This window comes from Eretmochelys imbricata, chromosome 1, assembly GCF_965152235.1.
Source record: "Eretmochelys imbricata isolate rEreImb1 chromosome 1, rEreImb1.hap1, whole genome shotgun sequence".
NCBI classification, from domain to species: Eukaryota; Metazoa; Chordata; order Testudines; family Cheloniidae; genus Eretmochelys; species Eretmochelys imbricata.
Genome location: NC_135572.1, coordinates 34,544,177 through 34,559,389, shown reverse-complemented (window position 1 = coordinate 34,559,389; position 15,213 = coordinate 34,544,177). Strand labels below are relative to the sequence as shown.

The following is a 15,213-nucleotide window of genomic DNA, read 5'->3' as shown; positions in this document are numbered from 1 at the left end:
AGCACTGTTGAGGCAACTCTCACCTGCGCTGGGCCTGACACAAAGAATCAAGGAGCTATAACTCGTTGCTAGCTCACATTTCTACTTTTTGTCCTCTCCTAGCCCGTCATGGGGCATGGGGTAGAGGAGTCATCCCTTACTAGGTGCTCTCATAAGCTCCTGCCCTGCTTTTCTTGGGGCTCCCATAGAATGGGAGGAAATCAGGCTGTGGAATTGCCGGAGATACTCTCTCTTCCCTCCCTTACCAATTTAACAGGACACCAGTGGAGGAGTTGATGAGAAACCATAGTAGAGAGGAAACAGCAGCTTTTCAGATCACTCCCATCTCACACCAGGGCTGCTGTTAATGCTACAGGGGAGGAAGTGTGGGAAGTGATGCCCCTACCTCCTCCCTATAGCTACAGGGCTAATTCAAACCTTGACAGTAATTCAGTTTTGAATACCTGCATAAAAGAGAGTTTTGAATACCTGTATAAACTTCAACAATAAGTTCTGTGCTTGGTGCAGGAATCATTAATTCTATGGACTATGTTCTCCAGGAGGTCAGACTAGATGATCACAGTGGTCCCCTCTGGCCTTAAAAGCTATTAATCTAATAAACACTTTCACTTATAAATAGAAAGCACAGCTGAAGAAACACAGCCTCCGTGAATAGTTAAAAATTCATTTTCTGATGAACATAGCTATCTTCAAGGGCAACAGTTCAAAGTTTTGAGGGCCTCAGGTTGAAAGTTACTGACCTAGCATAATGGACCCACAATCTGAACTTGAGTCCTTAAGTGCCATCATAACATCAATTAATAATAATACAGTAGGTTTTCACATTGAGGCTAAGTAACAATAGAAACCCCTCAGCAAACAATGTTATACAATGAAACTGGGATTGTGTCCATCATCCACCGACTTCCTCAGATGCTGGTTGAAAAAGGACAGTGAAGCAACAAACATGAAAACAAGTCTTTCCTCAGAATGACACAGCCAGACATGGAGGACATTTGTCTCAAGTTATTTTGCAAATGACGAGCGCTATCTTGTCAGAGGCTCTGCAGATCCATGGACACCAATGGGACTGGGAGCAGTTCAGCATCTTACAGGTTCAGGCTCTAATTTGTTACAGCTTGTGTGATCCCTGAACCGTCCTTTCTTCTAAATTACTCAGAGATAGTGTCCTGTGGTGAATGTGGTTAAAATGACGAACTAAGTTGTGAAACCATTTTGATTAAATGTAATAGATAGACGGACAGACAAACTACTTACGTGAGACCCAGCCTATGCTGCTACGCAATGTGGTCTCATTATTTCCTTGCACTCCCCCATCTATCTGCCTCTCTTATCCATCTGTCGTCTCTTGTTTTATACTTAAATTATAAGCTCCTTGGGGCAGGGACTGTCTTTTTGTTCTGTGTTCACAAAGCACCTAGCACAATAGGGTCCATGACTAAGGCTCCTAGACACTATGATAAGTGGGCATTGCAAGTGGGCAATGGGAGGCTGATATAATGGGCCTACTGACAGCTCACATAACAAAAGAGAGATGATAGGAAGAGAGACAAGGTAGGTGAGGTAATATCTTTTATTGGACCAGCTTCAAAGGAAAGGGAGTGGGCACCTGACCAAAAGAGCCAATGGGAAGGCTAAAACTTTTTAAAATTGGAGGAAAAGCTTTCTCTTTGTGTTCTGTGGTTGTTCTCCAGAGAGAGGGAACAGAGCAAAGCCAGGGCTCTGTTTTTGCCAAGTATGGAAATTATTATATTATACCTAGAACTATCCAAATATGTAAGTAGAGTAGAAAATGTCTAGAAAGACGCAATTAGGTTTATTTCTTTTATTTTCTGAAAGGCTTGTGGACTCCTCTGTGCTAACCCCAGATGCTTTTGTTTTGCTTGTAACCTTTAAGCTGAACCTCAAGAGAGCTATCTTGATGCTTAATTTTTGTAATTGTTTCTTTTAAGATCTAGCAAAAAACCTAAGTTTCAGATGTATTTTCTTTGCTTTTGTTTTCAATAAAATTTACCTTTTTTAAGAACAGGATTGGATTTTTTGTGTCCTAAGAGGTTTGTGCATATGTTTTTTAATTAGCCGGTGGCAACAGCTGATTTCCTTTGTTTTCTTTCTCAGCTCTTCCCTAGAGAGGGGGTGAAAGGGCTTGAGAGTACCCCACAGGGAGGAATTCCCAAGTGCGCCTTCCTGGGTCCCAAGGGGTTTTTGCATTTGGGTGGTGGCAGCATTTACCAAGCCAAGGTCAGAGAAAGCTGTAACCTTGGGAGTTTAATACAAGCCTGGAGTGGCCAGTATTAATTTTTTAAAAAAGAAAAGGAGTACTTGTGGCACCTTAGAGACTAACAAATTTATTTGAGCATAAGCTTTCGTGAGCTACAGCTCACTTCATCGGATGCATTCAGTGGAAAATACAGTGGGGAGATTTATATACATAGAGAACATGAAACAATGGGTGTTACCATACACACTGTAACCAGAGTGATCACTTAAGGTGAGCAATTACCAGCAGGAGAGCGGGGGGGGGGAACCTTTTGTAGTGATAATCAAGGTGGGCCATTTCCAGCAGTTGACAAGAACGTCCGAGGAACAGTGGGGGGTGGGGGGAATAAACATGGGGAAATAGTTTTACTTTTGTGTAATGACCCATCCAATCCCAGTCTCTGTTCAAGCCTAAATTAATTGTATCCAGTTTGCAAATTAATTCCAATTCAGCAGTTTCTCGTTGGAGTCTGTTTTTGAAGTATTTTTTGTTGAAGAATTGCAAATTTTAGGTCTGTAATCGAGTGACCAGAGAGATTGAAGTGTTGCCGGCACCCAGTGCCGAAAGGCAAAACAACAGCAGGGGTTCGTTACCCAGTGTGCTTCACTCAATAATCACAACGGAGTGGAGAAGCAGAAAAGTTTATTTGCAGCTGCAAACAAGGTACAGGGAGAATACAATCTCAAATCCTGCACACCACAGCAGGTCATTACACACACTTTTATATTCCTTAATGCTACTGCACTACACATCAGCCAATTAACACTTTGCACAAATTCTCTGCCTTCCTTATATGGGTTACAACAATGTTTATTTCCTGCAACTTCTAACAAGCATTCCTAGCAACTTAAACAACCAGCACATTCTGTCTGGCCTTGTAGCTCTCTCTCCTATTACCTTTAACTTGGCGTCAGCAAACCTTACACTATAAGGCATTATCTGCGGCACTGCTATGGGTACCTGCATGGCCCCACAGTATGCCAACATTTTTATGGCTGACTTAGAACAACGCTTCCTCAGCTCTCGTTCCCTAATGCCCCTACTCTACTTGAGCTACATTGATGACATCTTCATTATCTGGACCCATGGAAAAGAAGCCCTTGAGGAATTCCACCATGATTTCAACAATTTCCATCCCACCATCAACCTCAGCCTGGACCAGTCCACACAAGAGATCCACTTCCTGGACACTATGGTGCTAATAAGTGATGGTCACATAAACACAACCCTATACCGGAAACCTACTGACCGCTATTCCTACCTACATGCATCCAGTTTTCATCAAGACCACACCACATGATCCATTGTCTACAGCCAAGCTCTACGATACAACCGCATTTGCTCCAACCCCTCAGACAGAGACAAACACCTACAAGATTTCTATCAAGCATTCTTACAACTACAATACCCACCTGCTGAAGTGAAGAAACAGACTGGCAGAGCCAGAAGAGTACCCAGAAGTCACCTACTACAGAGAAAATAACAGAACGCCACTAGCCATCACCTTCAGCCCCCCAACTAAAACCTCTCCAACGCATCATCAAGGATCTACAACCTATCCTGAAGGATGACCCATCACTCTCACAGATCTTGGGAGACAGGCCAGTCCTTGCTTAAAGACAGCCCCCCAACCTGAAGCAAATACTCCCCAGCAACCACACACCACACAACAAAAACACTAACCCAGGAGCCTATCCTTGCAACAAAGCCCGTTGTCAACTGTGTCCACATATCTATTCGGGGACACCATCATAGGGCCTAATCACATCAGCCACACTATCAGAGGCTCGTTCACCTGCACATCTACCAATGTGATATATGCCATCATGTGCCAACAATGCCCCTCTGCCATTGGTCAAACTGGACAGTCTCTACGTAAAAGAATAAATGGACACAAATCAGACGTCAAGAATTATAACATTCAAAAACCAGTTGGAGAACACTTCAATCTTTCTGGTCACTAGATTACAGATCTAAAATTTGCAATTCTTCAACAAAAAATACTTCAAAAACAGACTCCAACGAGAGACTGCTGAATTGGAATTAATTTGCAAACTGGATACAATTAATTTAGGCTTGAACAGAGACTGGGATTGGATGGGTCATTACACAAAGTAAAACTATTTCCCCATGTTTATTCCCCCCACCCCCCACTGTTCCTCGGACGTTCTTGTCAACTGCTGGAAATGGCCCACCTTGATTATCACTACAAAAGGTTCCCCCCCCGCCCCCCGGCTCTCCTGCTGGTAATTGCTCACCTTAAGTGATCACTCTGGTTACAGTGTGTATGGTAACACCCATTGTTTCTTGTTCTCTATGTATATAAATCTCCCCACTGTATTTTCCACTGAATGCATCCGATGAAGTGAGCTGTAGCTCACGAAAGCTTATGCTCAAATAAATTTGTTAGTCTCTAAGGTGCCACAAGTCCTCCTTTTCTTTTTGAGAATACAGACTAAGACGGCTGCTACTCTGAAACCTATTAATTTTTAGAATCCTTGTGGGCCCCCACCTTCTGCACTCGAAGTGTCAGAGTGGGGAATCAGCCTTGAAACATGGTCAAACCAATGGGCTAGGAAAATTCTCTTTGTAGCAGCTTTCTAAATGGATATGAGTGGGGCAAGATCACATTTGTTAAGACCCAAGAAGAGCAGGATGTTGCAATAATCAAGGCATAGATGACCAGAGCTTGGATGGGAATGTTAGCTGTGTGGATGTTCAAATCCCTGTTCCAATAAATATTTATACAAAGTGGAACAGCTTCAATAGGACAAATTGAGTCTCACCTGCCAATAGCCCAGTTGTTAAAGCACTCAGCTGGGAACTGAGACACCTAGGTTCAAGCTCTTGGTTTGAATCAGACAAATTGGAAACTTGGACCTGGACTTCCTATAAGCAAAGTAAATGGCTTAACCACCCAGCTATTCAAGGGAAGGGGGAGGGGGGGTTCTCTCTTTGCAAGTAGGATCAAAACTGGTCTGTTACAGCAAAACGATTCCATTTTGATGAATCTTCATTTTAGATTAAAACCTTGAATAAAAAATTTCACAATCACCTCCAGTATTTACTGTCTTCAAATGGTTGCACAATCAGATGGTATTAGTTAACTTGTATTGTGTCACTCCATCTTGTGTTATATGATATCTGTTGCTAATTAAAGCCTATTAAACCGTGAGTCATTCTACAGCAGACTTTATGAAACACCCTATTAACCATATAAACTGAGAAGCCTGAAAGACACATATACCGAAAGTAGTGCCTGACTCTTGCTACGCTAAGGCAGAAATGAGGATAAGAATGAAGAGCCTTCCATTTTCACTGTTTCTATATGTGGCATTTTCTTATGCTTTTCCTGTGCTTCCAGAAAAAAACAATGAGGGAGAAAATATGCAGCTTGTACAGGTAACTTCATTTTCTGAATCTAAGATGTGCTGAGCCATTTCCTTTTAGATTTTAAAGCAGCTGCATGTTTGAATTGGTCAAGACGTTATCCCATGACAATTCCCTACCCAACCATGCACAGCTCTCGTAAGCACACTTTGCTAAAACAGATAAAAATAAGTAGGAATTGTCAAGTGATTAAAAAAATGGAAAGTGTGGTCTGTTTCTATTTAGCCAGATTCCTAAGACAAATAGCTGCTGGAGCACATGGAAATTGAGGATGAAAGCATAGTGTACGAATAATAGTGGTCCTAAGGTAATTTTTTTAAGATCTAAAAAAAAGGTTGTGGAATTCATTCATTTATTTATGTATTTCTTCTCAGGAGTATCTAGAGAAATTTTATGAGCTTCAACCAGATCCAGAGCATCTAGCATGGAGAAGGAGCACTAGCCCCATGGTTGAAAAGATCCAAAAAATGCAAGAATTTTTTGGATTGGAAGTGACCGGGAAGCCAGATCCTGAGACTTTGGAAGTGATGCAGAAGCCCAGGTGTGGAGTTCCTGATGTCGGACAGTATGGTTTCATTCTCCCAGGATGGAAAAAAACCAAACTGACATACAGGTAATATCTATGTAATTTTTTCTTGTGTTTAAAATGTGGTTCTCATCTGAAAAGGAGCTCAAAAGTTATCTTGTGGACATCCTTATTTATTTTCTTTTAAAAAACTCTCCTAGCAAGTGTGCTCGGTTAACACAAACAAAAATTTGTCAGTTTTTCCCTGCCAGTCATGCAAATACACCCTGGGCTCTGAGAGTCTAGCTGGGTACTTTACCTCTCTGACATAATTTCTAGTCAAGATTCTGTAGGCCAACCGTGAGTCTCACTTATGTTCGTTACACCCCTGTTGTCTTCAAATGATGTCATCAATGGCAACTTAATGTGTCTCCAGAGTCAGTCGATATGACTTTCAGTGTGCCCAAGGAGAAGATCTGTTGAACAGCAGCCATTTTGTCAGGGTATTATTTAAGCGGACAGATATATATGATAGAACATTGGTATTATAAATATTAGAGATGGAAAAGACGAGTTATCGCATTCCTGGCACACAGAAACCAAAGTGAGTTTTGAATGCTCAAGGATCATCGGTCAGGCCTCCTTTTGTATCTTCTAGTACAATATGCTATCATTGCTGGATAAACTCTCTAGATAAACCATAAGTATTATTATTGCAGCATATGCATTTGTTTCTTTATTCCTACAGAATTGTGAACTACACTCCAGATATGACACAAACTGATGTGGATAAAGCAATCCAGAAGGCATTTAAAGTGTGGAGCACTGTGTCCCCACTGACTTTCACTCGGATTTATAAAGGGATAGCAGATATAATGATTGCTTTTGGGACTGGAGGTACTGTAATAATTGTATGGAACTTGTAAGATGAATTTATATTGTTGTCTACAGCAATGATATGGAACTCTAATTTTTTTTCAACAAATTCCTGTTTAGCTCATGGTCTCTGTCCCCGTTATTTTGATGGACCCCTTGGTGTTCTTGGCCATGCTTTTCCACCTGGCAATGGTATTGGAGGGGATGTCCACTTTGATGAAGATGAACACTGGACAGAAGGCTCTGCTGGTAGGTCCAGATCTCCTGTACTATGTGTTAATGATATCTTGATGTTGTTTAGAGGAAGGAATGCCCTGAGATAAAGGACCCTATTGTAGTACAATGTTAATGTTAAAAATAATTAGGATATTAAAGATCGTCTTCAAATGTCTTTCACAGTCTTGCTTGAAAAAAGATTGTAGAGGAAGAGTACATACTTCTCCTGAGCAACCTGGTTTGTTTAGATTCGGGTATCCACAGTGACTGACTGAAGATATACAAATTTGGCCTTGTCTATACTATAGGATGGAACCAGTGGTAAATGTACCAAATGGCACAGCACTGTCTGAAGCACCAGCAGTATAGTGTGTCCTTGTTAATGCTGTAGCAATAGGGCTTTTGCAGTTTTGCCCCATGTCCACACTAGAGCTGTAGTACACTTCTGCAGTACCTCTCACACAGTTTCCAGCACAGCTCCCTCAAGTGGTGGTTTGTGGGATATTTCAAAAAGCCTTTTGGAATTCCCTGGGGAACCATAGGAAATTGTGAAAGAGGTCAAACTCCCAGAATCCTCTGGGGGAACTCACATTAATCCTCCGGTTCCAGTACAATTTCCTAGTCCTTTTCTTATGTTCCACACTAGGCAGAGGAAGGACTTGAATCCAGGTCTCTCAAATCTAAGGTAAGTGTCCAAACCACTGGGCTATTGAATATTCAAGGATGGCCCACTCCACTCTCTTTTCCCTCTCTCTCCTCTTCCATTCCTTCTCCCCAGTGAAAAGTTTCAGAAAGTCTTGGTTTCATTCCTCAATAGAACAAAAAGAAATGTCCAAACCTCATATTTTGTTTGCAAAATGGAATTATTGTTTTCTAGCCAGCCATGCTCAGGAGATCTAGGTTCAATTCACTGCTCTGCCACAGACTTGTGATATTGGCAAGTCACTTGACAGCTCTGGACCTCAGTTTTTTGTCTTTGAAGGAGAGATAATAATTCTTCCTTGCCTTACAAGGGGTTTGTGAAGCTATCTATTAATGTCTGTGAGGCGCTCAGATACTACACTGATAACTATAAAGTATCAAGATAACTATCTGAGCTAATCTAATTTCTCCTGTTTGTTGAGCTGACATTAAATCAGGGCTACCTTTGTCTGATGAGTTTTATTAGGGGATATTTTGAATAAACCATGGACCTAGAAAAAAATCTATTTATAAAAGGGAAAACGTCCAGTCAGCACTATTTTTTTTTTTATATTTCCTGCCCAAACTGTGTATACCATGTGTGCAAGGAAGAAAGTCCCATAGAACAACAATTCAGTGCCTCAGGCATAAATATGAGTATTCTTCTTGTTCTAGCCCTCCTGCTCTTGATAGGTCTGAATCACCAGACAGTCAGGGGTAGGTAAATTGGAAAGCCTTTCCTGGCAATTCATCAAAACTGCTCTCATGCTCGCCTCTAGCTAACTACTCACTCAGCTCACCTAGTTTCAACAACAACAGGAAAGAGCCAAACAGGCACTCCTTTCTTGACTCTGGAAGAACATCACCTTCAGGGCTCAAATTCTCATATATGATTTCCTGGAGCCCCCTACACTCCTCCCATTCAGGGCTCCAGGTTTCAGCTGCGGGGTGGGGGAGTCTCAGGGCTATAGCCCTATGGGGCACGCTGGGGCTTGGGGCTTCAGCCCCTTGGGTTGCACCAGGGCTCGCTCCACAGGTTTGAAAATATTTGCTGGAGCTCCGCTCTGGACAGCTCTAGCTGAATTTAAGCCCTGACCACCTTGTTTATATAACGTTTCATGCTATATCCCACCACCAGTGGTTTGAGGTATATTCTGTGATGGCTGTAGAACCACTAAGATCCTCTGTAGCACTTGTGTGTTGAGCAGTCAGCTGGACTTCCCAGTTGCAGTCCTATAGACACAAATATATCTAAACTGTCTTGCACCTATGCTTTTTTTAGGGTTCAACTTGTTTCTTGTCGCTGCTCACGAGTTTGGCCACGCATTGGGTCTCTCACATTCCACTGACCGTGGAGCCTTGATGTTCCCAAATTATGCCTACATCAACCCCACTGAATTCCCGCTGTCCCCGGATGACATTAGTGGCATACAGGCCATTTACGGTGAGTAGAATCCATCTCCTCAAAAAATCAGAAACAAACAATATCTCAGACAAAGTGAAATAATTTTTAACTAATTATATTTCAATATTGTCCTCTTGTGTGTGAAATACATGACTATCCCACACATTTTGGTACATTCTTTTTAAACTGCTTTCCCCAGGACCCTCACCTAACACCCCGGATAAGCCAGCCAGACCCGCATCACCTAAAACCTGTGACCCTATGGTGTCTTTCGATGCTATCACTACACTGCGCAGAGAAGTCATGTTTTTTAAAGACAGGTAAACCCAGTCCCTCTTCAATTGACATTAACCTTTGTTTGGACATTTCTTTTACGTTATTTCTTAATGACTGAATGCAACAACATAGTCCAGTGATAAGCACCATAGAAAGAAAGAAAGAAAGAAAGAAAGAAAGAAAGAAAGAAAGAAAGAAAGAAAGAAAGAAAGAAAGAAAGAAAGAAAGAAAGAAAGATTTCAAAATTAATTACCCATAGAAATAAGAGATGTTTTATTGTTAACAGTGAAGCTATTTACAAACTCGCCTACATTTATACTAGATGTCAAGTGAGTCCTCTGGCAAGAGTTGCCTTGTCTTTCCCAGAAAATATCTCAGGTCCAGCAAAGGTCTATGATTCATTCCAAAATAAGCAGATGGTCAGATTGAGTTGTGAGATAAGTAAATGCTACCATCATTTGCAAAGGAATGGTTATGTTCTGTAATACCTCTTGGGGCCAAATTCAGTTCTCAGTTATACCTGTACAAGCCCACAATCAGTGGGAACTCATAAGTTACCAGATCAGAATCAGACTCATTATTTTGTGTATCCTGGATCCTCTAGCTGATTCTTTCTGTGTTAGACTGTGGCACAGAAACTACCTAATCCCTCATCTAGCCCTAATTTATATTCTTAGTCAGTCAACAGCAAGGGTGGACTGGACCAAAAGGGGTTTCTAGAAGTAGCTGATATATTTGGATATTTGACTGCAGCAAGTGACAGAATTTTCTTTCCCAGTATGGTCAATGTTTTACTTTCTAGCATGGTGAAATCATTAACTGATTAATAGAATGCACATGGTATCCTGCTAGATTCCCTTGACAAGAAAGAGGTTATACGTCCCATCACTGTTTACAGTCTTATGAATATACAGAAATGTACATGGGTTTATTATTTACTGTGAAAATTGTATCATATTTAAATCAGGCACATATGGAGAGTTTATCCTGATAATTCAGAAGTTGAACTTGAATTAATTTCTACATTCTGGCCTTTTCTCCCATCTGGTATTCAAGCTGCTTATGAAAATATTAAAGATCAGATTCTATTTTTCAAAGGTAAAATATGTATGATTTTCTCTAAATTCTTCTTACGTGTAATTTTTGGGAGGAAATTGGAGGAAAGCACAGGGGTGTGTAGTGCTTCAATGTGAGTAATACCTATGCCAATGGGAGGATTTTCCCACTGGTGTAGGTAATCCACCTTCCCAAGAGGCCATAGGTAGGTTGATGGAAGAATTCTTCTGTTGACCTAGTGCTTTCTTCATGGGGGGAGCGAGGGAGTAGCAGGGAGAGGTAAGATTGGTATAGCTACATCTCTCAGTGGTGTGGATGTCTCACACCCCGAGAGACATATTTACACCAGTGTAATTCCCTGTATAGACCTGGCCTGGATAAAATGAACAATTACAGGAAATTTCACCTAGTTTTCCTTATATGTGATTTCCTGAATTCTGCTACTGTGCAGGCCCATGTGTTACTTCCACTAAGCAAATGCACTTGTGTTTGTTTGGCTTGTCAAAAACCACAGGTGAAACATTACAAATCTTGTTGTTGTTTTTAACAGGAAATAATTTCTGGGTTATCAGTGGGTACCAGGTGCTCCCTGGTTATCCTAAGAACATCAACACATTGGGTTTCCCAAGGAGTGTTAAGAAAATTGATGCAGCCGTTTCTAATAAAAACACAGGAACAACAGACTTTTTTGTAGGTGACAAGTATTGGAGGTAAGATCAATGGCTAAATTTTTTTCTTTCTGGTTGACTTCCATGCAACCTTCATGTGTGCATTTAAAGATAAGATTTTCCCTTTAAATATTCAGACAGCTAGGACACTTTATTAAGGAATATATTTTAATTTTCAAGGAAAGTATTTGTTTAAATGACTCCTGAACTGAGAAAAGAATATACCTTTGCTTCTCTTTCAAAGACCGGTTTAACAGGACTGTTAATACAGTACTCTGCATGTAGATTTCTTTTGGTGCACTGTATAAGACAATAAGAGTATTCAAGGAAAATGGTAGATGCCTCAACACTTGGGACTTTTACAAATAAAGTGGACAAAAAACTAGAAAATGTGCTGTACAAAGCAATTCTCTGTTGGCAGGGAGATGGACTGGATGATCCAACAGGACTTTACCTACTCTAACTTCTGTACAAATAACAGTACATTGACTCACAGTGTCGGCTTATGTCTATACCATGAGCTGAAGGTGCAATTCCCCTGCTCACGTACGCAGATTCATGGTTAGCGCTTGTTGAACGAGCATGAGTATAAATAGCTGTGTAGTCACAGTAGTATGGTAGGTGCAGCAGAAGCATGGCTTAGCCATGGCCAAACCGTGCTCACCTAATTCACAGGAGTGCCTTTTAGCACGCAAATACCAGAGAAATAAGAAACAGGCAGATAAGACAGATAATAAACTAGACATGTGAGTGGCCCATTATGCAGAGTTGGTCACTATTCAGAGGTCCCTGCAATAAGTAAGGAGCATGGATGAGTCAAAGAGGCTTTATCATCATTGTGTATTTCCTTAGTCTGATGAGTCAAGTCAGCCACACAATGTTTGCTGAATTTACAGTTGTCTGTGGTTTCCTATCATTTGTATTTACTGGTTTTGGAAAGAACCCTTGCAATAACATATGCTGCTGTTCTACTGACCTGGTGACAGGGCAAAGGAACATTAGCTGCCCACATAAAAGCTACCATACAGAGTTTTAAAATGTACTATTAATACAGTAATTATTTCAGAACCACAGCCTTCCTCCAAAAATGTCTCATATCCAAAGACAAAACAAATTATTTTCTTTTTGTTTCAGCAGGGAGTTCTCCTAGTTGTTTCTGAACAAAGAACCATTTAGTTCCTCCTTTCACCCGCTAAAGTAAACCCAGTATTATATTAACTGTCCTTCACACCAAGGAGAACTGGGTCCATCAGAACTGACCTTAATTTGACTAGATGGATCATCAAAGAGTGATAAGCCAGTTCCCCCTCTCTCCTCTAAATTTCAAAGCTGAGTATGCTTCCAGGTTACAAGCTATGGACAAAGCTTAAATGCCAAACTTTGTGCCTCCATATGGTAATACATAGATTCCAGCTTTTAGGGCCAGAACAGATCATTAGATCATCTTGTCTCACCTCCTGTATAACACAAGTCATTAAATTTCATGCATTTACCCCTGCATTTAGATCAGTAACTTGTGTTTAACTAAAATGCATCTTCTAGAAAGTCATCCAGTCTTGACTTGAAGAGATGGAATATCCACCACTTCTGTTGGCAGTTTGTTCCAATGGCTAATCACCCTCACTGTTAAAAACTTGTGCCTTGTTTTTTTTTAATTTGAATTTGCTTTTCTTCAGCTTCCAGCTAGACACTTCCAGCTCTGCCCCTCAAAGAGTTTGCTCCCATATTAAACACGAGGCCACACTCCTGCAAAGAGTAGATAGGCTCATTAAGTTTTAAGGTTAGAAGAGTCCACTGTGATCATGTAGTCTTGAGTTGCTGCATGTGCTTAACTTTGTGCAATGTGGGTAGCCTAATGAAGTCAATTGGTCTACTCACAGTGAATAAAGTTAACCACGTGCTTAAATCTTTGCAGGATTAGGGCTTAAATTCTTGCAAATCCATTCTACCCTGTTATATCATTCAGGTATGAGGAAAGCAGTCAATCCATGGAAAAGGGCTATCCAAGACAGATAACAGATGATTTTCCAGGAATTGGCAAGAAAGTTGATGCTGTTTTCCAGCATAAAGGTAAGTGGAATGAACTTTAAAGTAAGCAGAAGATTTGCACTGTTGTAAATTTCAGGAGGATTAAAAATATTATTAGTCATTATTATATTAGTCACATTATATGCCATTATTATTATTACCTTGCTAAGAGCAGAAAGTAACAAGAGGTTTTCTGTGCATATGGAAGATGGAATTTTGCTATTGTCTCCAGCATTATTTGTTAAAATAGAGCTACAAATGATTTGTACAATATAATCATACCACTTACTTTTATTTCTAGGATTCTTCTACTTTTTCCGTGGATCAAAGCAATGGGAGTTTGACCCTAATGCTAAGAGAGTTATTCGTGTGATGAAGAGCAATATCTGGTTTAACTGTTAATATGAAACATTATTATATGCAACCTAAGAAAAGAAAGACTAGCTAGCTAGCTTTCTATAAAATCGCACATCACTGTGATATCAAAGAACCTAGTATATTGGAAAGGCAACAGGGCTGTTTTTTCATGAATGTCTACATTTTTTAATTCTCAGTATTGTTCATATTCATTGTATGTCCAATGGTCAAAGTAGAGCTACAGTCTTCGATTTCTTTTCATAACAAAGTATAACATATTCATGTGTGTTTTATACTCTGAATGGACTTCCCACTATTTTGGCAATAAAGTGTTTTATGCTTGGTATTAACTGCTGTTTGCTTCATCTGTTCATGACACTTCACATTTCTAAAACAGAAAAGGTCTGAAGGACTTGACACAAATATGCTGAATATATTTTTAAATTATATATCCCCATCTTTTCATTTTTTCCTTCACAACACCTCCAATCTCCAAGTCATTTGTAGCTCCGTTTTAACGAATAATAATTCTGTCCACATTGCCAAATCTGTCATTCAGGCCCTTATTGTCTTGTGTCTTAACTTTCTCATCATCTCCTCTTTGGCCTTGATTGCTTCAACCTTCACCCTCATATCAATTCAGAATCACTCTCCTTGCTTGTTGCTTCAACCATGTCACCCCTCTCTCTTGCATCAAGTATAATCTTCTTGGAACATTATGTCCATTCATAATTTAACCCTGTTCTGTTCAGTCAATCCATTATCTTACCATGTGTAAATCTTTGTGCCACCAACAATGACAGCCTTTCCCACCCATTAGTCTACTTCTAACTTGAGTACTTGTGTGCTTTATCTCATGCTGCTCCTTGTGCATGGAACAAACTCCCCACAAAAATCCATAAAGTCGCTACCTTATCCTCCCTTCATATGTTTCCTTCAGACACCCTTGTGCAATAATGCCTATAGAACACCTCGTCAGCAAGTTATATTGTGCACTAATCTATGTGAAAACATGCTTGCACTGTATTGGTTTGTCCTCCTTCCCCCTCTTTGTCATCTTTGTTTCAGTCGCATATTGCATCTTTGGAATAAGGAGTTTCTTTTTACTACATGTGTGCACAGTGCTGAGTGCAGTGGGACCCTGATCCCTACCTGGGACCTCATGGCCCTACTGTAAATATAATAAAATAATAATAATAAAAAGTATAATAATAATATAATATTGAGATGAAAGTGTGACTACTCCATTCCCATTGACCTGTTTGGTATCAGGGAATCTGAACCAATATGGGGCCAATCAGGGCTTCAACATTTCTTTCCATTGTTCTGTGTAGCTCCGTAGAATTTAATACTTCTCTTCTTGTTCTAGTCTCACTGAAGCCAATGGAGTGACACTGAATTACACGACTGGCCAATTGCATCTAAAAATGAGATAAAAATTCAACAAACCCTAGAGTCTGGTGCACCCGAGAGTACCCTGGGGCAATATGTCAGG

At 40.4% G+C, this 15,213-nt stretch overlaps 1 protein-coding gene across 1 annotated transcript; it reads left to right on the top strand.

Annotated features, from left to right (window-relative positions):
• The first annotated feature begins 5,511 nt into the window (after nt 1–5,511).
• LOC144257649 (matrix metalloproteinase-27-like) lies at nt 5,512–14,064 on the top strand. Its single transcript, XM_077805695.1, has 10 exons — nt 5,512–5,662; nt 6,025–6,263; nt 6,904–7,052; nt 7,152–7,280; nt 9,211–9,372; nt 9,533–9,653; nt 10,577–10,707; nt 11,216–11,375; nt 13,300–13,403; nt 13,663–14,064. The coding sequence occupies exons 1-10, from the start codon at nt 5,546–5,548 to the stop codon at nt 13,761–13,763; spliced, it is 1,413 nt and encodes a 470-aa protein (XP_077661821.1). The 5' UTR covers nt 5,512–5,545; the 3' UTR covers nt 13,764–14,064.
• Nucleotides 14,065–15,213: the final 1,149 nt, after the last annotated feature.